The 26,027-nt window shown below is 35.3% G+C and overlaps 1 protein-coding gene across 20 annotated transcripts in view; it reads left to right on the forward strand.

The window, feature by feature from the left end:
- Positions 1-26,027, forward strand: part of LOC105430125 (CUGBP Elav-like family member 1-A) — a 460,379-nt gene that overhangs the window by 287,432 nt on the left and 146,920 nt on the right. For all 20 annotated transcript variants that reach the window (XR_016139481.1, XR_016139480.1, XM_089078040.1 and 17 more), the window contains one exon: positions 20,230-20,399. Coding sequence is in view for 18 of the 20 variants with exons in the window: in XM_089078040.1 (XP_088934166.1) it covers positions 20,230-20,399 (170 nt within the window). In the remaining 2 variants the exon portion in view is untranslated. The remainder of the gene's footprint in view (positions 1-20,229; positions 20,400-26,027) is intronic.

Genomic DNA, 26,027 nt, shown 5'->3' on the forward strand with positions numbered 1-26,027 from the left:
CCTCTCTATCTAACTTACACTACTAACTATTGGGAAGATTTCAATTTTCAGATTTGTAAAGGGGGTTCCGCAAGGGAAATTAATAAGCTAAAAACGGCGGAATTCTGCCAGCCAATAGAATGAAAAATCTAAGAAAGCTTTATGTGTGGGGGGAGGGAGGGGGAGGGGATTCTAAAGTGAAACAAACTTTAAACAAGTATAAAATATGCTTCCAAAAGATCTTTTATATATTTTTATTAATGCAAAAGATCTTTTATATATTTTTATTAATAAAATATCTTTTATATATTTTTATTAATTTTTATTAATTATATATTTTTATTAATTTTATTAATTTAATTAATATATTTTTATTAATTTTTATTAATAATTTTATAAATTAAATAATTTATAAAAAAGAATATACGTATTTAATATAAATAGTTATAGAAAAGAAAATTTAGAAGAGCTTTTGTTTATAATTATAGTTAAAAAAAATTAGAAAAGGCACTAATACACAGTAATTCGAACGAATGAAAAAGCTGCATATATACATTATTTTATTATTAGAAAGAAAAATATTTTGTAAAGAAATTTTATGATTATTCATGACATAATATTGTGATGTACACAATATTAAACTTTATTTTTATTTTATTTTCATTTTTACATTTAACGTGTAATTAAATAATATGATAAGTAATTTGTTTATATCCGTATTTAAAAAAAAAGAAAAGATAGAAAAACAATCTCGAGGTATATATTTTCAGCAAGAGGAAATTTCAGATACATTTAACATAATGTATTTGTTATTTGTTTTCACGTTCAGATTTTTTTCGAAATTTGTTGCGTCTGTCATAATCTTTCGGCATAATCTTGTAAAATACGCGCGAGAGAAAAATTAGACTTTTATCACTTGAGCGCGCGATAAAACGTCAACGTTTCGAGGCTCGGTTCGTTTCTCCAGCATTGTACGCCGGACCGGGAATAATATTAAGAAACGCAATTTCAACGCCAGCGTGGACGGAATTTACGATTCGTCCTTTGTTGCCGGTGGCGCGGATGCCTTTATGCATTTTCGCGGAAGCGACTTTTTACCGAGCTCCTCCTTTGGAGACGAAACTAATCGGAAAAGGCTTCCGTGGCGTGGAAACTTTTTTTCTCCAGTCCGATTCCGTTCCCCTGTCGTTCCACCGCTTTCCACTTCTTCGCAGTAGCGAAATGATTATCCGACGCTTCTTCCTTTCAAGGAGCTTCCCCCGCCCCCTCCCCTTCCCTCCCCCTATCGCCGCTGTACGGAACGCTCCTCCGTCCTTCCTCTTCCTCTAGTCACGTTGTGTGTCTACAACTACCGTCCCCATTATATCTACCTAGACTCTATCTTTCGCTCGCCATCTTTTCAAGTCCTGTGCCCACCAGCCCTCCACACGCCGCGTCCCGTCTCATCCCGTGACATCTTTGATCACGGGACGCGTCTCCAGAGGCGGCGCCCCATTCGTGGTAGCCGACGACCATCTAAGATTTGAATGGGGACTCGACGCTTTTGATGTCTCCTTCTTACCGGACCCGGCTGGCTGGCCGTCATCTCCCGTCTCGGAATCTCTCCTGCCAATTCAATGTCACTTCGGCATATAATCACGCTTCGAAGCACCGGCAGTCTATTAAGCCAGGAGGCCGACCTTTGCAAGAAGTCTTGCGCTTTCCGCTGTCTCCTTTCGTTTACTTTCCACGTTGCCCACTTGGGACCGAAATCGATCGACTACTTTCCCATCGACGAAACATTTTCAATTGAAGCGAGATTTGGATATCGGGGAAACGTCTGGGATGAACATCAAACATATCAATCGGTGGCTTTATACAGGGCTGGAGTCTTGTCAAATAGAACTAAGTGTGCCTTTCTACTTATGCTAAACGCTATATTCTGTCATCAAAAATTGGGTTCAACATAATTACAAAGGATTTAAGTACTACTTAAAAATAGAAGGGAAGATTCCATCTTGATTGGAGATATATTTATATAATAAAAGCATACGTATTTAGTAATTTCGAGGTATCCCTCAGTCCTCACTCTTTCTTTCCTCTTGTTTTTTTCCCAAAATTTTTTGAAACAACAAAAACAAACAGTTATAAAACAAAATGATTTCGAACGATACGATTTCCAAATGATTTCTTTCCAAGCGATTCTGCAACAATAGCATTATCTGATATGAAATGTGCTTTAACAAAAGTGTAATTAAAAAATAATGACAAAAATTTCAATTCTTTTATATAAGTACTTTAAGTATTCAAAATAATTTATGTAAAGTTTTATCGTGATGCAGAGACTAATTGTTCTGTAAATAAAAATTAAATTTTTATTAAACGAAATAAAACGAGTGATATATAAAATTAAATTTTTATAGTATTCATATAAAAAAAAAATGACATTTTTTTTTTCATTATTTCTTAAATTACATTTACAAAATAATCTAGAATGATTTGGTTTTTTTTATAAATTTTTCATTTTTAAAATAGATATAATATATAATTAAAAATAGACATAATGTATCATTACAAGCGTACGTACAAATAACGGAATGAGAATAATGAAACCAGAGACAAATCTTGAGTCAATTTAAGTAAATCTTGAGATCCGCAAGATTGCCACAGTTAGCATCCAATAAATACAATAAAAACTGATATTTTTAATTGTATTCGCGAATGCCTTCCATCTTTTGTCAATGTTTTTCTGATATTTTAATTCTTGATTGAACAACTATATTTTACTATATTTTTTCTTTTGAAAAGAACATTTAGTTTGTTAAATTGATACAATTTGAAACATCTTTATCTTATGTTTAAATTTAACCTAATTAAACAGCAATAATTTCAAAACTAATTCATATTTACGGCTTTATATTTCTGTAAGTCAATATACATACGTTTAAATTTATATATATATTTTTTTTTTTAATGTGTAACGGTTATTGCCATTGATTGAGAAATAAAAAAAAAATCTCAATAACTTTGAAACGAAACGTCAATAAAAAAAAAAAAAAATAACACCTAATGTAATATACACCTGTCTTGAAGAGAAAATTTAAATCTCGATACGTTCCACTCGCGTTCCGCAACGATTCCCGCGCTTTTACTCTCGTGTCGTACTCCGTCCGTAAAATTGCATGCGACATTTCAAGACGACGCGACATCGGGACGTGCGCGACGATACCACCCCCCCCCCCCCCTCGCCGGTGTGGCCGCGATACTTTTTGGTCCCGCTGCGATTTCCGCCGTATGCGCGACAGCAAAGCCAGAATTCTTGTCGGATGGCGTCTCAAGGGGATGCCATTCTCGAAACCGGCCAACCACTTCCATTTCCTCCTACGTGCACGTAACGTTTCCACCCTCCACCTTCCAAGTCAAGTCATTCCTCAGTTACGTTCGATCGATTACTAGATGGCGCTTCCGTTTTTAGCAAATCCACTCCAAAATGAATACCGTACGTTTAATACTATGAAATGTGAATTGTCCGGTTTTAATTATATTATTGTCCCGTGTTTAGTGAGACAACGTTAGCAGTTTGATATAATAAATGAATGGGCATTATGCTATTTGACTCTTATTGCTTCTATCTCGAAATTTGATCTAACGTCAAGATCTTGTCAACGTCAAATAGAGATATATACGATAGCTGTAATGTTAAATATCACGATGCAAAATATCATATCAAATGTTTGTATATTTGACATATGACTTGTCAAACTTGTCTTTATCAACGACACATTGCAACAGATGGAGATCAATCGAGAGGAGAATTTTTTTTAAATTTAAAATTGGATGATAGTAATTAAATTTATATGTCAGTCAACGTCATTTGACATACTTAAACAATATCAATAATTCTCTGTTTGAATCATATATCGTTACCATTCATTAGTTCCTTGAAATATCAAGTAAAACACACACACACACACACACACACACACACACACACACACACACACACAAAACAATAACTCAGTCTTCACTTTGTACACGCAGAAAGAGTAAAGGCGATCTCTCATCTTTCGATACGTCTTCCGATTCATTACCCATCAGGGCCATTACAGCAAAGCGAGTGCTCTCAACGATTTATTGAAACTCTTAACGAAGTTCCGACAGTTAGATGGCTAAGTTACTCGTTAACGTCCGGCGGAAGGGCTGTGGTTTCGCGGGAAACAGCCTGCGAAAAATCGCAAACAAACTTTGTAAGACGGCCAATCGCCGGACGGCGACTAATCGTTCAAAAGTTATAACGAGAGAGATCCGGCCGTCAGTTATTACGTTAGAAGTGAAGAAAACGGGAAGGTGAGGAAGCAACGGAAGCGAAGGGACGAGAAAACCAAAGAAAAGCAGCAGTTCGTCACGTGGCTTTACTTTAAATTTCCGCGAAACAAAATCGAGTTACTACTCATCGCGAGTACAACTTAAAGGAAAATGTTTGCTACCAAAAATTCAACAATGATTCATTCAACAATTCTGACCTGTACACAGCATTTTTAGTCAGCTTTTATAAAAGCGCTCATTTTCTCTTTCTCTGTCTTCATTTTTTCAATTTAAAAAAAAAAAAATTTCATTTGACGATCCGCGGAAGTAGCACTATCGTAGATACCAGCGTGGAGAAGAGTTATATACGATGAGAGGGGTGATCCGGACCAGTAGATGGGGATGGGGAGGGGGTACAACGTGGTCGGGGGTCACGGGATCACGGGGCATGATTTCACGGGACGGTGGTTGGGTGAGTGTCATGCCATCGGATGGTGGTAGAGCTGTGTGCTTCATGTATCATGTACGGTGAGTTAAGGGGGCGAGAAGAGGTGTGGGGTGAGCACGGTGGGGAGAACGGGAGTTTGAGAAGGGAAACGGAAACGGAGAGCGGTGTCTCCGCTCACAATGTGACGACGGAGAGTATTCGATTCGAAAGCAGATGTCGTTTCCGAAACACACCTCGTGCCCTGCATATTTATTTATCCGCGAGAGGAGCGCAATGTCCCTCGTGAAGAACGACAGAGGGGAGGGGGGAGGGGGGTAAACGATTTCAAACGATAGGTCCCAAACAGAGATTCGCGATTTGATTGATACCCCGAGATCGAAAGATGCAGTCGTGTTACGGGCGTGTTTTATTGCCCGGTACCTTACATAAAATTCGCGTTAACGTTATTTATAACGTGAGAGTTAAGCGACGACGTTATGAAATATTTATGTGTATATGGGGAGGATATGTAAAATAATAACAAAAATATATCGGGAGGGGAGGGGGAAAGGGGGTGTACCATTTAAACGGAGCAAAATTAAAAAAATAGCGTGGCTCGGTTTTAAAACTGAGACGAGAGAGAGAGAGAGAGAGAGAGGAAAGAAGGGCGGACAAACACGTTTAACGTGGAGGTCGTATTTAGGGAAACGCTCGCGTAGACCGTCCGCTGCGGAAAAAGCGGAACAACGAGTTTATCTGTCCGCGAAAAACTTTGAACTCTCCGCGCACAGAGGAAATTTTACTCTCCGCTGATGGTTCGTTAGTAATGCCGGTTTTGCACAGATAGAATCGCACTTTGAGAGCGCCGGGCCCGCAGAGCCAGAGGATTTTTTTTTTTTTTTTGTCAGCCGGAGTGGAGTGCAACGAAACGAGCGTGTCAAAGCTTTCGCATGCCTTCGCTCATACCGCGCATAATACTCCGTCCCGCATAAAAGTTAAGTAGTACGAAAACGAATTGCCAGATTTGCACTGTGTCTCGCGTAATACCATCCGCCATGCAAATCCGACGGATGAGATATTCATTTTTTTTTTATTTATTTATTTATTTATATATATATATATATATATATATATATATATATATATATATATATAAATATTCATCCTGCAACATCATTACACGTCATCATGACAAACTTACGATACGCGCATGAGAATAGCATTATTATTATTATTATTATTATTTAAAACCTTTACTAACCAATAAGTATTGGTCATTTAAAAGTATTGATTTATCTACTAAGCGTAATAATTTCTTTTATAATTGATAATTATTTGATATTATTTGATAAAATTTGATTGAAATTAAATTGTATATTGTAATTCTATTGAAAATTAAAACTTTCATCGATAATCTGCTTCTACATTTTTAAATTACGTACCATTATTGACTCTTTGCCTATTTTCTTATCGGCTGGTTCAGGGAAAATGCTGAGATACTATAGTGGAATATAGATTGTTGGCGAATTTCACATACTCCTCCTTTGTTTTAAAGCAAATTTTCCTCTCGTCATCCGATAAAAAAAAAATTCCCATATCGTAACCTGAGAAACCAGGTGAAGAGGTTGCAATAAAGTTGTGGCAAAGCCGAGCGCGCATGGCTCTCTCGCGCATCATTCACGCTTCGTGAAACACATTCACGTCAATCCCAGGCGCCATGGTGTATGGTATGGTATATAGCTTCTGGATTTCTCCCGGAACTACCCTTCTAAGTATGATCTACGATCCGTACAGATGTGAACTGCAGATTCTATATTTCACCGCATTTATTTGTCTTTTATCCCGTTAACGTACGCGATGTTTCAGAAATTCTCGTTTACCACAATTCATTTTTTAATTATATGATGAAACGCATTCCCTCCAAATGCAAATTGTTGTTTCAACAAAGTTTTCCGTTATTAAAAATGAATCCGTAGATCAGGGACAGGGGAGCAAATATAACTCGTTTATCTTATTTCAATAAACTCTCTTCCGTTTTTGCACGAGAGATTTATTTTTTGATTCGATGTAATACACGAAACGATGGTTACATATTTTGACGGGAACATTACTTCGAATATGGATGGGTTACTTCCACGATATTATTATTATTATTTTTTTTTTTCTTCCATAAATCAACACGTCGCGCAATTATAGTATACGCACATTTTAATGTATTTCCACGTGCGATGGCTCTTTGAAACGTGTACTATTGTCATATATTTTTCTATCTTTTCATAGTACGATGACAGAATTGTCACAGATCTTTGTTCACAAAATGTCATAATATTACTTTTAGTACAATAATTTGAATTTGTTATCGTCCGTATAAGCCGAAATTATGGGCTCTTTTCACGGAATGCAAACGAGGATCACCTGAAAAGAGCGGACCATAAACGATGCAGAAACTTCGTTATAGTCATGGAAATCTCACTTGAGAAAGGCTTTCAAATTTTTCTCTGGACCGCCTTTTAAACCCGACGATACTTATGCAAACGTGGCTCGTGAATATGTTAGAGAACCGACCACGCTGATGAACGCCGTATGAAAAGACTCGTAAACACGGCAAGCTCGATGAAGACAAAAGAATAATAGTGCTTTCTTTAATTATCGCGGACATGATTTATGACTGACTCCAAACTATTAATTTTTTAATAAAAATTTGCATGGTATTTAAAGCTTTTTTTTTTAAATTTTGATATTAAAAATTTGTTTAATTATTATATATATAAAAATGCATTCAGATCCATCGAACGACAATCTTGGAAAAGTTTAAAAATATTAATTTTATTTAAAAATTCATTTATAATTATATATTCTTTTAATATTTTAAAACTCTGATTTATAGCAATTTTATTTATATATAAATTCGGTAAATTTTAGTCAAAATTTTTAAGTCAAATAGACGGATATTTATGGATGGAATTTTAATTTTCTAAATCCTTAAAAACATAAAGCATATTTTTTTATGACTTCTTATAATTCCTATTATTTCTTATGATTATAGTCTACTTGCATATTACCAGAATTAGAGGAAAGTACAATTCGTTCGTCATCTCGTTTCTCATAGATAATAACAGAGAATATCAGAAAACGATGACAAAGTATCGCAAAAGAATTAAACTATCTCTTATGAGCAAAAGTCATTAATTCGTGACAACAGTGAATCTCTTCCTTGATTTTTCCACCAACTATTTTTTGTTTGTTCTTCTTTGTCAAGAGGAAATGTCATACGCTTCGTCTTTCACGAGGGGTCAGCATGTTCGTTAGTGTTGGATGCTCGACGGGAGGCATAAAGCACGAACCTTCCCTAGTAAATTGAGCGAACGAAGCGATTCCCTGACTGGCCAAATGTCGGAGAAACGAATAAAGAGGATCGACAAAGCAGGCGAGGAGTAATAAATGAGTCGGGAGTGGAAGGACCATCTCGGGTCGACTAGTTTTACAGTTCGTATGCCGAAAGAGAGTACGAAAAAGAGTACTCTCTCTCGTCAAACGGGGGCCTGACAGAGTCGCTGAGATAAAGTAAACAATTAGACGTCGTCATCCTTAATGGAAAAGACGCTATATAGTGTTACTACCGTTATCAACCGTTCTCCCTTGTTCTTACTTTTTCGTACTTACTTCTTCGTACTTTCTGATAAAAAAAAAGAAAAACCTCGCTTCTTAAATTGTTAGCACTTGATAATTTTTTTCATGTTACATTTCTTAAAATATGTACACATATCAAATACTTTTCTGTTAAAAAATAATATTTTGTTTGATTCTTTTAATTCTGACGTCATATTTTATTCTCCATTAAAATGTATTTAATTCAGTAAAAACAAAGAGCACGATAGATAATTTATTTGGTATATAGAATTACACAACAATTTCTAACTTTTAATTTTTAGATAACAAAATAAGAAAAATCAACAAATCCAATATTTAGATTTATGTTTTACAAAGTCGTTATATGTAGTTATAAATTATTTAGAGAGAGAGAGAGAGAGAGAGAGAGAGAAGACCGTAAAATATCTAAATTTTAAAAACATTGATTACATCAAAGAATATTAGTCACAAAAACGTCATTCTTTTTAATAAATTTTTGAATAAAAAAAATGCCTTTAAGAAAAATACAAAAAAACGGTTCACGCGGTGTCTCCAAAGAGGAGACATAACTCCATCAACGGTTTCCATCGTGGAATGCACTGCGTACACCATCTCGTACTTATCCTCTTGCGCACGTGACTGGATGCAGTTTACCCACTCGACATTTCAAACACTCAAAACTCGAGTTAATCGCTGAAGCGAGAGCGTTTACTCAGAGCCGTTCTAGGGATGGTTGCGCAAGTTGCTAGCGGGATGAAAAGGGTCGATCGATGTAGTAAGAGAGAAGAGAGAGAGAGAGAGAGAGAGAGAGAGAAAGAAAGAGAAAGACAGAGAATGGTAAAGAGAAGGGTACAGGGAAAAAGATGCTGAGGAACGCGGAGCGACTCATCGTAAGGAAGGTGAACGGTTTACCAATAGCAAACTACAAGCTTTACAACTTGGTTGTTTTACTAGGGCGTAAACTAGGTCGAGATTTTCTAAGTCACCATGTGAAAAACGTGCTATGCGCTGATGCAATTAGGATAAACTGAAAGAGATAATTCTACAAGGATAGTCATATATTGTTTACATTTATTTCCAATGTAGTTAGAAAAAAATCACTTAAAAAGATTTAATTTGTACAATTTACATATATTTAAGTATTTTACATATATCTGTACTTTAAGTATTTTATTATAAATAAAAAAAAATATACTGTTTAGTTTTAAAAAAATTTAATTTACATATGTTACAATTATGCAATTTTTGAACATTAAAAAATAACGCAAAAATCGCATTTGCTTGTATTAATTAAATTTTTAACAATACGAAAATTTTAATATTATATTGTCGTTATTAATATTTTTGACAAATTAAGAATATTAACATATAAAATATTGTTACCGAGTTGAATCACTCTCTGTAAAAATACAAAAATATATATATATATATCATAAAGAATATATAATGGCAAAATGTAAAATATCTTGTAAACTATGACTACTTGATTTCTTGACAATTATTTATATCCAGAAAAACTATAGGAATTGTAATAAAAAATACATGATTCGATTTAAAAAAAAAAAAAAACCATAAAAAATATCGATAGTGGCTTTATCTGCAAGTGAATCGACATCATCAGATCATCTCCTCGAAACTTTTTGTGAAATGTTTTTTTATATCTTCCATGATTTCCAAGATATTTATCCGCGTCTATTAAAATGAGATGTTTATTAAAATGGGTGTGTCTACATATAAAAGTACAGATTTCACAGAATATTTTTATAGGTTTTAACTCGATGATATATATATATATATATATATATATATATATATAAAAAATATTGCATGAAAAATACCAAAATTTTAGTACCGTGCGGTTTTCAAAATTAATTACGTCGACTGAACAAATCGTACACAGGAGGCCCTGTGGGGCGTGTGTTGAGAGACGGAAAAATAATTAAAATCAATCGGCGGAGCGCGGTGAAAGAGTATGGTATAAGGTGCATGACGGGTAGAAGGAGCGAGAATAAATACCCACCTAACGAGCGCGGAAATTGACGGACCCGTGCTGAGGGTGCTTGAATCCCGGTACTTTCCCATCGGAACGTCGGAGGTCGAGCGATACCTTTGTCCCTCGTTAAATTCCAAAGGTAGAACGATATTTTGCCCTCGACGCCACCCCACGCCCCCCCCCCCCCCCCTCCCTCCACGGCTTCGTTCCGCTGCCATGGACGTCGCAAGACATTCGTCGTAGACGGTGGCAAAATAAATGTGACATTATCGATGAATTCATTTGATGCCGTGTTTTCTCAAGTCGCAAATGAAAGGTACGAGCGATCGATTAGTAGTGTGCGAGACGAACCCACACAGACGTATTATTTTTAGTTGTTGTGTGAATTTTGACCGACGTGACGATGTCTCAATTAGCGGCAATATCGTATACGAGCGAGCGTGTCCGATCTCTGAACGCTTACACCAATTAGAAACGCTCTCAAGGACGAGAACCTCAGTCAGCCTGCAGTCGATCCCTCTGCCCTTCGGTCGTTCCTTAGGGTCCATTCGCCGCATCCTCGCCCTCTAATTAGTCTATTCGATAAACTGGATTACACCCGTCCCGCACACATCCTTTATCCTCGGCCGCTTCCACGTTATCTATTTACACTTAGAATTCGATCGTCGCGTTTGGACATGTTTGAGCAAATATTTTTTGTACGTAGCATAAAGAATTTCCATGCAGATGGAATTACATGTAGATGTAATTCTGCGTGTAAATCAAAAATATGGATTGTAAATAAATTTGAAAAACGGACACGCAAAGCTTAATAATTTTGTTTACGTAAATATTAATCTACTAAATTAGTAGTTTCAAATAACATTACCTCATACACACAATATTTTATAAATATACTGTCTCTCTCTTTGCAAATATATTTTGCATAAGTATTAATTGCTTAATTATAATATATTACGGTATTAAAATGGTGAATTCATATATATATATATTTGAAATCAAAATATAAAAATATATAAAAATTTTAACTCCTCCCTCTCTCTCGTGTACATATTTTACATTCTGAGAGTGTAAATTATTACAAGAAACGGCTGTTAATACGTAAATTAAAAATATGTATAATTATAAATACATTATTCTATGAAAATTGTGTTACTCATAAATATGTAAATTAATTGTTTGTTAAATTTGGTTGCATAACAGTGTATAGTACTACTATAATAATCTATCAAAAAAATATCATTCTAGCTACCTTCTAGCAAAAATGTTGAGATTCTTTTAGGTTTCATGAATTATGAAATAGATTTTTTTAAAGTGTCATATATATACTTCTGTATTCTTTTTTAGCATCAGTAATTACCTCAGAAGCTTTGATTACTTCAGAAAGTCTCTCGAGCACTAATAAATGATTCAAGATATGTGCATGTATATGTACTAATAAATAATTTAGCATTTTTTTTTTTTCGTGTCGCGGATCGCAAGTAGTATGAGTTAAAAATCAAAACACAAAATAATGTCCAAGACTAAAAAAAAAAAAAGATGTACATGGGCTCGGCAATTTACGATTATAGGTCGGTGATGCGTTCTTAAAGAAATGCAGTGCAGTGCGTCTTCTTTTAGACGATTCCGATACACTCCGTCTTCGGGACAGTTAAACCGCTCGTAGCCAGATAGCGTTACAAGGTCGTCCGTAGTGGTGGTGTAACGCCGTTTGGAGAATTCAGCCCTGGTACGGCCTCTGAAATATCGGCGAAGTTACGAAAGTAGCGGGCCTCGAGAGCCATGGAGCGAAACTCCCGGAGACCATTGTTCGCCAAAGCCGGTAACTTCGCGGAATCGCCACATACATTACCCGAACGAGTGGCGAAGGGCGACTCTTCTCTTAGGTATCTTTAACTTTCCGTCTCTTCGCCATTTTTCAGACACACCTTAGTAGGTGTGCCAATAACGGCCACTTCCAATCTGCCTTTATCTTATGACGTTCAATAACGGCGACGTGATTTTATTATAAAGTTATATCTCATTTCTAAAAATCTCAGACAACATCTATTACCAATCATCTTTTATATATATATATATACACAAATTTATACATTACATCTTTATATATTACATAAATTCCGCAAAATATTGTCCCCAAAGCGCAAAGCCAATATATACACGTCTGTATAATTAATAATATAATATTTTTACAATTATCTAAGTTTATCTTAGGCGATTATTAAGTTGAACGGATATTATATTTATTAATCTCAAAAATTGTTAATTGTTAATTATATTTGATAGATATTTTGCAATTGATAAATTTTATTACACTTTTCTTCCGAATATTGTGATATTTGAAAGTTAGCATATACGCATGACAAATATAGGTCGAATCTTCTGAAATTGAGACTTCTGGCTTTATTTTTAATTCTATAGCGTTCTCTATAAGTTAAACAAATAATTCTGGCTGTTAAGGAGTTATTCTATTTTAACTAGCCTGAAGAATGGAAATTCTTTAGGTTTAGATTGAGGGAAAAGTATAAATACGATCCATTTCCAATTTGGCATTTTATTAGTACATATATTTTTATTATAACATATTTATATAGTACGTATTTGTGCTGTAAATTTTATAAAAAATATTAATCTTTTACAGAGATATAATAATCCGTGTGAAATCCGTGGTTTTGCACGCGTCGGAAAATGGTATACATGATTTCACCATTTGGATTACTTGAAACAAAAACACGAAATAGTTTTATAAATAAAAATATATTTCCTATCGTCTAATCGAGCTTTTTCCATTTTTCCATTTTTTTTTTTTTTTTAAATTAGCGAAAATATAACTGTTAGAATTTTTGCATATTATTTTTGATATTACAAGTCTTATTTTCAATTTATTTTTATTGCTGTCTTGTACACCTGTCGATAAAGGGATGTCCTATCAAATATCCTTTCCTCGACCGAGTCAATTAATTAACCGAGAAAAAGAAAGGTCTATGACAGACATCGTACTCGATATTCGTTTACACGTTGACGGCTATATTACGTTCAAGTGCTTCGCTTGTTTCCCTCTCGTGTGTTATTAGTAGATATGTAAAGAGAGATGTCCCGATAGTATATTACTTGTGCTAATAAAATTGCATGTCAGAATACAAAGAAAAAGAATGGGAACGAAATTGATTATGATAACGCGTTACATTGTAGGCCGGTCAGCGGAATTGCCGGCGATTTTCCTTTCTTCCTCATGACGAATGAATTCGTAGATAATTCCTTGAATCGTTCGTTTCACTCCAGCGATTTATACGTAATATCTCGCATGACTGTCGACCATTATCAGGGGAATACGGTATATTAAGCTCTATATCTTACTTGCGCTCCAATTGCCGAAAATCGCTGACTTCGAATGTGAAGTATCATTACATCTATCATTAATTTCTGCCTGTATGTTGTTCGTTTCTAATAGGGAATCATCGACTCGTCAATTATACTGTGATGATTAATGGTTGGTTCTTTACCGTTATCACTCATCCCTCTAAAGAGGTAAATGATACGTTCTTAAAACGAATGTTGCACTCAAATATAGACAATTCCTTGCTGTTTACAATATTAATTTCGTCTTGACTCTTTTAATTGGAAGTATAATATTTTCTCAAATTTTTGCTCTTTCTGAATTATTTCAGAGACATCAACTATTGTTATATACAGAGTGTCATTACCGGATATCCTTTTAATGATAAATTCTGTGAAATATTTGAAAACCAAAATTGTCATTGTACGAAAATGTCAGGTCTATAATAGTTTTTAAATAGAAAACATTTAAAATTGACAAATCAGTTTGCAGAAAAGTCACACGTTCAGACATGTTATATCGTACAATAATGAAGATGAATTTCTTGTATAAAATAATAATTTCTTGAATAAAAAACATTATTTTTAAACTTTATTTGATTTATTAGTGGTTATTTAATTTGCTATATATAAAGATTTTAACGTCAGAGCATAATAATATTATGAAATATTAATCAAACTGAACTATTAAAACTCACATGAAATGAGTGTCATGAGCAGGCAAATGAATACAGATCAGTCAATGTTTATTTGAGCATCTTTATTGCTATGCAAAATGCTATACCTCAGCGTGCGAATTTTCTGTAAACAGATTAATCAACTTTAAACAATTTTTATTTAAAAATTGTTACAGACATTTTTTCTATAAGAATTTTCTCCCATTGAATCTATCAGAAGATACAAAGGAAGAGGAAAGGACATCTGATAATTTTAGAATACACTCCGTATATAAGACTAAGCATGTTAGGACAGGGTACATATTAATAAACAAAATTAAAAAAAATTCTTTTAATGTTACTGATTATAAAAAAAAATTAATCAAGATTATTACATCCTAAACAATCAAGAAAGAAAGATTTTTATATTAAGAGCGTTAAAAAAAAACATACTAGGATAAAAAAGTTATAAATTTTTAATATTATATCACAACCTAATTATATAAGCAACTTTGTGAAGCGTTAACGTACACCGTTGACATATAGAGAGCATGTTGAGATGGATCTTTGGATAGACAAAGGAGAAAATAGAAGATACGGCTGGAAGGGAGATCGGCAGCAAAGGTTGCTTTTATACGGTCGCTTATCAGGACTATGGCCGCACTCCTCCACTCTTCCTTTCCAGTCTCGTTCTCACGGGACGGGGGGGGATACCATCTCTCTTCCTATCTTTGCTCCCTGTTCACCTTCCCGCAGCCCTGATGGGGCGAAGGAGCGGCGATTCCTCATTAACGATAAGATACTGATCGCGATGTATATGTACACCCAGCGGCACTAATCCGCGCGGTGGTTTGATAATTGAGCGAACGCGCTGGACGCAGGAAATACGTAACACAGCCGTTACTGTCACGGTAACGTCGATGCGGGATTACGAGTTGCTGGTCATCCTTGGCGTCCGGGGTAGGTCCGGGGGTCAATTTGTGGTATCCACAAATCACGCCGGGAGATATCACCGGAGGTATCCAAATCGCGATGCGATTTTGCCCAAAACCACGAAATGAAAACGCGCGCACTCTTTCCGAGCGAAAAATCAGACACATGTATTTAATAATAATTGCTTTAACGTTGTATAACGTTATATAAGTTAGTAAGTGTGTTCTTCAACAAATCTAAAAAATAATAAATTATGATATATTTTTATATTTTAATGTAAATTTTTATATTTTAACTAAAGAAAATCATCTATAGTAGGCTCATATATTTTTAAATAGATTAAGTAATAAAGTATTTTACCGTGATAAAAATTCCATACTGTTTTCGATTCGTTATCAGTAGTTATAGTAACTTCTTCTGGTAATTTGACAGCAAAACTGTTTGGAAATCTAATCAAGATGTAACGTTTTTCGTGCAATTACTGCAGTTAGAAAAAATTTATAAAATCTGAACTCAGTTACTTAGCAGTAAAAGTTCATTTGAATCAAAGCTATTTTCATGTCTTCCTTTACGATCTTTCATCCTTTACCTTCTTTATAATCTTTTTTCATATTACAATTTTTTTTTATATTATAATTTGAATTATTAAGCAATAAAATTAGTATATATTTTAATTAATAAAAATCAGAATACTAGATAATAATTAGTCGAGTATTCAGTTAAACTGCACAAATTTCTAACAGGATTATTTATCGCGTCTTGAAATTTGAGAACATTAATTATAATTTAATTTTTTGGAATTCACTAAAAAAAGTTACTATTTATTTCGATCAGCGGTAAAAAACAATTATAAATGTAGTTGAATAGCAACTGACACATTAATTTAGAACTCGTTGTTATATATATATATGGAGAAAATGTCGCTTGTGTTTCGCAATTAGTTACGTTGTATAATGAAAATTTAGCACCATTATGAAAATTTATAATTATTTATTGTCTCTATTTCGAAGCGGAACATATTTTAATTACTAACGTGCTCACGTAAAAGGCCCACATCGCCACTTTCGCGCTTTGTAATTATTACAGCGGCACCGACTAACTTTACGACTACGAACTTTTCCTGCGATATTGAAACAATTTATTTAGTGGTGATGACAATTTAATTGATCATTTGCGTTATTGTCATTAGTATAACAGTTTCACAGTTATCACAGTTTCAGTTTTGTGATATTTTAATACGTCATTTTAATTATACCTCGATGTTGTCGAATAGATACGACGAAAAAAATACGTATATAAAAATAGCTTTGATTCAGATGAGTTTTCTATTGCTAAATAACCGAGTTCAGATTTCGCAAATCTTTTCTGTGCGATAACTACGTGAAAAGCATCTTGACTTTGGCTTTTTAAACAGTTCAATTACCAGAAAAAGGCATATAACTGCGCAATAATCGAAAACTGCATGACATGAAATTTCTTCCAGGATAAAATACAGGATATTACTGTTTGAAAATGTATGAGCCTTCTGCGCATAATTTTCTTTAGTTCTTTACATAATTTCAAATTAAAATATAAAGTAATATTATAATTCATTATATTTTTATAGATTTGTAAGAGCACACTTATATAAGTGCCGAAGCAATTATTATTAAAATATCGCACCTGGAACGAGCACAATTTTGTATATATATATATATATATATATATATATATATATATATATATATATATATCCCTGTGTTTCGATCGGGAGTTACCATTTCCCTTCACGGAACTTTGCGATAAATCCCGATTAATCCAATCGAGGGGCCATCGCGCGGATGCTGGCGCGTGACCAATCCCGAAGAAGCGATTGCCAATCGCCGCTCGACTCGCCAGGACAGACCTTCTCGTTTAGTTAACGTAGTCGCTTCTTTGATTAGTTAACCCATTCCGGTCTTTGTTCGCGAAAGGGGATAGACAAGGCGACGGGATATGCAGTTCCCCGGAGGGTTTCCTGCCGTAGACAAGGCAGGCCGCCCTTCTCCCTCCCCTCCCCCCCTCTCTCCTTTGCTCCCTTACTCTCTTTACAGGATCTCCTCCTGCTGCACTCCATAGACCGAGATGAGAGCGGCCGCTCAGTCGGAAAATCGCTTTAAACCGCGCCCACTAATATTAACTTTCTCCTATCGTTTCGTGAAATTCCCGAACTCCCTCTTTTTTTTTTTTTTTTTATTTTTTTACCCTCTATCGCGCATCTCGGGCATCGGGCATCGCAAAAGCTTTTTCCCTTCCTACCCATGGGGCGCACGCCGGACGGCGCTCCGAAATTTCCTTACTTGCCGTTCGGACGGTCGGCTTTGTGTAAACTTCGTTTTATCTCGCAAACGGGATGAACGTTTTCCTCCTTCCTCCTTCTTTCCATCTCTCTACGGTCGATACGTCTGGAATTTCGTAACGGCGATACGAGTCATGCGATGAAGCGCGAGATAGCCACGACACACCAAAGGTGTCGCATTAATCATCCAGCGCATATCACCGATTAGATTATTATCATATAATCAATCAGAATTTTCGATCCGTGCGACATATATCACGTGTGATGACTATGAAAGTTCAGCGATTCATAATAACGCGAAAGAGACGTGTGAAAGAACGAGGGAGAAAAGCTGCGAGTAATGAAATCGTGTTATTGGATTATTTCAAACGATTTTACGTGAACAATTTTAGGACGCAACGAACTGTCACGTGCGCAATAAAATGGCAATGCTTTCCGCTCATATAAACAGTACATATTTTGCGACGAACATAATTCACGCGAGACAGCTAACTGCCGGCTAAACCGTTGCGTGTATGCGAGCACATGTGAAAACGTGTATTTTTTTTTTTTTTTTTTTTTTTTAAATCCTGTAATATCCTTTTCTTGCTCTTTGCATTTGGGAATTTGAATCGCTTTGAATTAAAATTTCTGTAATTAGTGATCTAGCAGCAATGAATTTTTGTAACTTTATATGGGGATGCTAAAGAGAACTCTGTAATTTTTTTAAGGTAAACATATGTATAATAAATATGCAAACAAACTACTAATCCACCTTGATAATTTTATTGTGATGTTTAAATTATGTTTTAAAAAAATTATGAAAAATATAACACCCTATTCGTTAATTAAGTAAAATTAAAATTTACTTCCTTTCATATTTTATTGAGTGGATAAGTTTTCCAGGTCACCAAGCTTAAGCTTACATTCGCTACATTTTATTATTGAGTTATTCGCAATCAACGAGTCGAATATTTAAGTTTTGCTTTATATTATCTAAAAAAAAATCCTACAGCCTACACGCGTTTATTAGAACAGTCGGAGAGAGTTGTAAATTAAAATTGAATAATATTTTATATCCCTCATCGAGCGAAGTGAAAAATTTATTGAGACTTCACGTATCGGACTTTAACCATTTCAACTTGAGGATGAAAATAATTCGCTTCAAAAGCGACGCCAATGGGCCGCGCGAGGCAATTGAAATTAAAAGAAACGCCGCGGCGCCCAGCGTTCGATGAGTCGATGGAACGGAATTCGCGTGCCGACGAAAAGCTCCGCGTAAGTTTTTGAAAAACGGACGAGCCTGTGCACGGTGTGTCAAATATGTACTCGTGGCGTAGCCATGAAACACACACCGGTAGTCTTTTACGCGAGCGTCGCGCTCATAGTCCGTATTGTCCGTTAAAATACGTGCCACGCAAAATGCGGCGTTAATCCCCGCCCGTTCGGCTCGAGGAAACCTGGCTCACTGCGAAAAATTTCGTCGGAAAGCACAGGTCAAATGCAAGCAAGTACACGCAAACAAAATGTACGTATCGCTCGTACACACGAGACATACGTTTTCGAAAGCCCCCTCGCATTTTTTATGCGAGCGTCAATGCAGGCTCGAATCGACACCACAAAAATAAACAGCCGCGTGTAGTAAAAATAGGAGCTGCTCTCCTTGCTCTCGTTGTTCAACTTCAACCGGAGGATTGCGCTTGACATTTGTATTTGTTAAAAGTATCGAGAATGGAAAGTTGAAAACTTGCCAACGATGATGGATTTCCATGAAATTTTTGCTAACGGCAAATCGGCTTCAAATTTGTCAGCCTGAAGCTGAAAACGATATTCAATAACGACGAGCGCATAGCTTGTGTATAAAATAAATCATATTCATGGCGAGAGCATGCTACAAAATATTCGGCTCAATATTTTTCCATTCCCCAATACGATAACTTCTAACTCACTTTGCGGCCATTCGCGGTCATACACATGTCGCCGCAATAAAATCATCCTCCGCTTCACTTTTCACAGATAAAGTGCTTAATATTTTAATCGCTCGTTTAACGAGTACGGCGATGCCCGTGAGAATATTTCGCGCTTTGCAACGCGTCCAATCAAAATAGTCGATTGGGTTCCCGGGTTGCGAAATAGTCGACCGAATGAATCCGCTTGCGAAACGATTTTATTCGCCGATTTTATGAATAATACTGCACAAACATGTGTAATCCTCGAGCATTAAAAAACGAATGCTTACAACGAATGCTCAATCTATTTAGTAAACTTTTACTTAAAAGGCCTTTTTTATATATAGCTACTTCGTTTACAATTTGTGCATATTGCAACAAATCTTCATTATTTTTACAAACAAACGTAACTAAGTAGTCTTGAATATTATTGCTAAATACATTTAATATAAATATTTTTATCTCCTTTCCTAAATTTGTTTTACACATATAAAATTTTCACGTATTTTTTTTTTTTTATGTGTTATCCATATTACCATCTCTATGCGATTAGGAACAAAACACGTGACTGCAAAATATAATGATAAAGTGCACGCGGAAGACTTTGACCTATTAACGTATTGATAACGGCGTGTTGTTTCTTTCTGGATGGCATGTTTAAGGATAGCATAAAGATAGATGTTTCTAGATACGCGTATGTTGCGCACACAGCACGTAAAGGTTTTTTTTTTTTTTTCACGTTGCAGCATAATGAACAACAACAGTGTGGAGCAACCGGATCCAGACAATATAAAGATGTTTGTGGGACAGGTACCTCACGATATGGATGAAAATGACTTGAGGACGATGTTTGAAGAGTACGGTCGAGTGCATCAGATAAATATCCTGCGAGATAAAATTACCGGTAGCCATAGAGGTAAGTAGTTGAAGTAACTTTTTTTAAATTTGCGTTGCGCAAACTTCAAACGACCTGCTTGTGTTAAAATTGTGCAATTGTAAATAGTAACGTAACGATAAGGGACATTTTATAATTTTTTTGTGATGTAAACTTTTATACGATAAAAGATAAAAAAGTAAGTTTACTTCTCTTTGCTATTTAAATCAGGTTTTCATTAAACAAAACAAGTTTAATTATGATAAAATATATATTACAATATATTCTTGTTAAAATTTATGTATAAGAATACCTCTCTATATTTTCGTTGCAAATTTATTTAATTAATTATATCTTATAAATATAAAAAATATTATATGATAGTTATTCATTTATAAGAAACTATGTATCTTGTTATTATGATAAATTTTATAATTATTGCGTTGTATTTCATTCTCTCTTTCAAAGTGCTTCTTCACTACTTTTTTTATCCTCGATTTTTCGCGAATGAATCGATAGGAAAAGGTAAACTCACTCAATATTATTTTTCTTCCTTATTGACAAATTGCTCAATCGTGTAATATTTGTATGACAAAATAAAAACAACGTGAAAATCGGCTTACGCGATTATATGCTAAAACTGTCACGATCTTCGGCATCATCGGAGTTGATGGAACGTGTAAACGAATACACGAATTGTTGTAGAAAGGAAAGGTGGAATCAAGAGAAATGAATGCATTTACAACGTCAAAAAGGTACAACGATGAAAAATTGAGACACGATCGTAAATCGAGATTAATTCCGAATACGATTCAATCTCTACGATATTACGTGGAAATTGCTTGAAAATTGGATGTGTCTCATTCCTCATAAACAAATTGGTGTTTTATTACTTTTCTGTTATTACTTTTGTAATGCTGCTTGCAACGATTCAATTTTATTAATGAGGAATTTAAAAAGGTTTTTTTTTTTTTTTTTTTTAATTAAAAGATTAATGATTATATTGTAATGTTATGTTTTTAATAACTTAGAAATTGCCTTCCCTCCAATTTATTTTTAAATAATATGTCTAGACGTACAACGTAAAAGATGGAAGAAAACTTAAAAGTCTCTACCTCTTATATAAATATACGAAAGATTATTTCATCAGTCATTCGGGAAATTATTCCATCCGATGATTATTCCATGGAAGAGTTTTCAAAAATCCGATCTGTCAAATCGAAGATAATCGAAGATTGTCAGATATACATCTTATCTTCGTCACAGTCTTTTAGTAATTTAAAGGAATTTTCTTGACGAAGCAGACTTTAGAAATCTTCAGCGGATAAGTAGATCTGTATGTAAAATGTACGCGCGATGCACACTATCCGAGCCGGCGGAAGGCGCGAAACGTTAGGATTCTGAGAACTTCCGGAATAATTAATGTGGGTGAATTGTAAACGTCATGCGCACCTGCAAAATTGATGGCGGCAGGCGCGGTACAACTGGGATGAAATTCGTTCCCCATTGTGAAAATTTAACTTGATTACCATGACGTAATGGTGAATTAATGTCCCGCCCGCGGGCCGTTTGTTTAATGCACCGCATTTTAGATTCGAAATCTCTGTCAACGTGAAGTTTCAATTTTACAATAAAATGGACTAATTACCGTTTTTCCCAATTAACTTTTAGCCGACAATCGTCATATTTAGGCTCTCATCTCCTCATTGTCTTCCAAACACACACACACACACACACACAGCTAAATCACAGTCCATTTTATTTTATCATAAAACAAATCGATTACCACTTTCTTTCAAATTTATCAATGGCAAATGATACGCCCCGTACCTTTAAGCGGTGAATTTACATACGCGTAAATAATACTCGTTATCTGTGTAAATTATACTATTCAAGTAAAATGTACACCGAAGTAATATACTCGACATGGTGAGCTTGCTCGTCTGTCGCTGGCCAAACAGCGAGACAGAAAGTAAATTCCACAATGCATCGGGGGTCGGTTTATCTCGCCGGTCGAAATAAAACGTTGAAATTTCCAGAAATTCTATATTAATTAAGCCGCGGAGCCGAGCTTGGCATAAGCTCTACTAAAAATTAACAAAGGGTACCTGTAGAATATGTTTGATTTACGCCAGAATAAATTTAAACTTTAAATTATTCACAGGTATACTCGTAATGTCACATCATGAAAAAAAGCTGCTTCGACCAAGTTGCTTCCATTAATAATTACAATACTATAATTTCTCATTTAATTTTTAGATTTTTTCCCACAAAACCAGTTTTAATATAAACTTTATTATCTGATAAAATATTTTTAATTAAAGTCAAATGTGGAAAGCATAGAGAACATAATATAATCATATCGTAATGTGACTAAAGGTATTTTTTATACTGGATTTTTAATCAATCAGATTTCTTCTCGGTTAAACGTACATATAAATATATTACATTATATAATATATTACATTATATAAATTATATAAATATATTTGCTGGTGGTGAACATTCAAGAATTAAATATTGCTTGCAATATATAAACATTTGAAGTAAAATTATCAGCGAAAGTTCTTTCAAAGTAGTCTTTTTGTCCAGTGAAGTGCTTTTTACTTACTTCGCGATTATTTCAGCGAGGAGAAAAAAAAAGGTTCTTGATGTTTAAGAAATTTTTAGTTATTTTTAAATATAAAATATCTTATAAACTATTTTGATAATTCTCATATTCAGAACAATTAGAGGAATCATATTATATAACGATAGATATATGATTCCGTTTAAAAAAAAATGATGACTCTCGATAATTTCATTTGCTAATGAATCAATGTTAGGATTATGTGGCTCTCTCGAAATCGTACAATTTTTTTCTCGAAATATTTTTCCCGAAAATGCCTTTACCTTCAGACAGAAATAGATAATTAATTGTGTATCAATTAACTTGAAACACTTTATATATTGTATTTAATTTTTGAAAATTATTCTTTAAATTTGTAATTTATTACGATGATAATGACTATCGAGGGTCTCCTATTGCAATATGCATATTAAGGTGAGAGCTAATCTCATGACAAAGTAACTTCACGTGCATTAATGTAATTAATCCAGGTGTATTATCATATTAATTCGGGTACCCCATCCTCCACTCTCGAAATATGAGATTTGTTGTGCGAAAACGGATTTAAACGGTGAAGTCATGTACTTCGAAATCAATACTCGCTAAAGCGTAGTAATCCACGGAATGTCCAATTTGGTGGGTCAATAGGAGACAGCGAACCCGCGGCAAATTCCTTTTATACTCGATTAAAACAAGTGCGAGACGGTGTTTCGCAATGAAGACCTTCGAGATTGCCATCGTAGCCGATATATCGGAATCCCAAAAGTGTCCGACCGCGCCGCCTCTTGTCGCAAAGTAGCGGAATTCAATACTCCGCTACTTTGTGAGACACGGTACAGGAAACGACGAGGACAAGGCAATAGGATTCTTTTGCGAACAGGGAGGAAGAGGAGGAGCCCCGCTGTCTCTCCCGTCGTACAATTTTCCGCGTGGAATTTCGTTGTTCCGCCCGACGAAAAGACGTCGGGAAATGTGTTTTAGTTAAATTAACAGAGCTCTCTCGCGCGCGCGCGCGCAACGTTTCCCTGTGTCGATTGCGAAATTCCTCTTCGACAAGCTTCCCGTTACTCTCTCGTCTCTATGCGAGTAAATATGTTGTACGGTATCGTTGCGAGGGGCGCGTTTGTCTCTTGCATCCTCGCTCGAAAATCTTCTGGGCACGCCCGGAATAGCATTCTGCGCGCGAATCGCTCCGGAGAATTTGTTTGTCCTTAAACGGAAATGCGAATCGACCTACCCGCCGCTCGTTACAGAAGTACGCTCTACTATTAATCACGCGGCCCTATTAATCGTCGTTAAGTCGCGCCACCCGCCGTGTTCGGTGTCACCTTGCTCTTTCACGTCGAAGAAAGCCGAACTTTGTCGAGCTGTCTTTCTAGGGTCCGCTAGAAAGATCGGCTCCACTATTTGTCAATCACGATGTAGCATCTGGAAACGGATCGACAAGATCGATATCTTCCTCGAAGTACCCTGTACCAAGTAACTTTAACACACTTCGTTCACCGTAATTGATTTCCCAAAATACATTTGGTAAATTGACACGCGTGTTGTTTGTCTCGCTTTAACGTCAGACACACACACACACACACACGTGTCTCTTTACTTTTTAATTCTTTAATAGTCATTTCATTTATACTTTTTATTAATAATGATGAGATACGCGGAGTAGGCAGAAATAGAAAGTAATTTATTCGCGTCCACAATTTTAAAAGTTGAAGCTTGAATTTTGCAAGATAAATCTCTTTATTTTTTTTTTTTTTTTTTTTTTTTTTTTTTTGCGGAAAACGCGTTTTTAAAATATTTCGAATAATATTCGAATGTCGTAATCCCTTATTTTCCGCGTAATGGTTATTTTCTCGCGTCTCTTTGTCTCTTCAAACTTCCGCTTTTTCAAAAGCTACCGAAAAATCGTGAAGAATACCGAAGTCATCGTACACCGGGCACTTCAGGATTACGGGAGAAACTTTAAACGAAACTCTGGCGCGGAAGTATCGCAAAGCTGCTTCCGAGCGAGCTTGTGTTCCGAACATGAGCAAGCTAGATTCAAGATAGTTCTTGGCTTTTTTTTTACGAGAGAGTAACGGACTTTTCAAAGACAGATAAATTTTTCGAGTCCCATAACGGCACCATTGAGCTGATAACTGAGTATGTCGTGTATATCACGAGTCAAAAAGCTTCAGATGCATAAAGATTTCAGATTTCAGCGCAAAAATGTTACATAATTCTTATAAAAATGTTAAAAAAGAATTATCTTCTATCTAGCTAACAACAAATATGAAATTATTTTAGAGATGATATACATTTAAATCAAGTTTAATTGCACATGTGTGGTAAATGAAAAATGATTTCGATCAAGTCGACAATATTGTAGTAATTTTATCTATAATAATATATAAACAATTTAAATTGACATCTAATGTTAAATTTACTATGTATGTTTATTGTCAACTAATTACAACGGATAATTTTGAAATTTTCTAGAGAAGCCTAAGCTTGCCTTTTCTAGTGCAATTCAATATTCACTTTCCGCGCGAAAAATGAGATTTCTGACAATTGCTTCCACTTACATCGTGCCACGTGTGTTCGTCCCACAAGTTCGCGGTGTGTCGAAATTAATTGCGGTGGCGGATCGACGATACCTACCTGATGACACCACCGGAAACAGGTCTAATTAATTGGCAAACTGCTAACCACGCCAAGAACTGGCACGTGCTTCCAGCTTCGGCAAACGGCACTTGCTTAGTATTTCCGACGCCCGCTCGTCGATCACTCAGCCTTAATGACGCCTTCTGCCCCCTTTGTTCGCCCCCCTCCGAGCTGCTGGATCCCACTCACGGATTCCATCCGTGCTGCAAGTGCGTGTAAATACAAAGACCGGCTGGTAAATCTCGCGCGAATTAATCTTCGCGACGTGCTTTGCATCTCTAAAATTCCCTCCTACTCTTTTAACAGTTAAATATACATCATCATATGTACAAATATATACGTCGACTTACGTTACGAGATAGAGTGCCGTCTTAATCTCTTATAGGAATTCGAATAAATTCATCAGTTTTCACAAG

Source organism: Pogonomyrmex barbatus, unplaced genomic scaffold, assembly GCF_055798465.1.
Source record: "Pogonomyrmex barbatus isolate J1 unplaced genomic scaffold, ASM5579846v1 scaffold21, whole genome shotgun sequence".
Taxonomy (NCBI): domain Eukaryota; kingdom Metazoa; phylum Arthropoda; class Insecta; order Hymenoptera; family Formicidae; genus Pogonomyrmex; species Pogonomyrmex barbatus.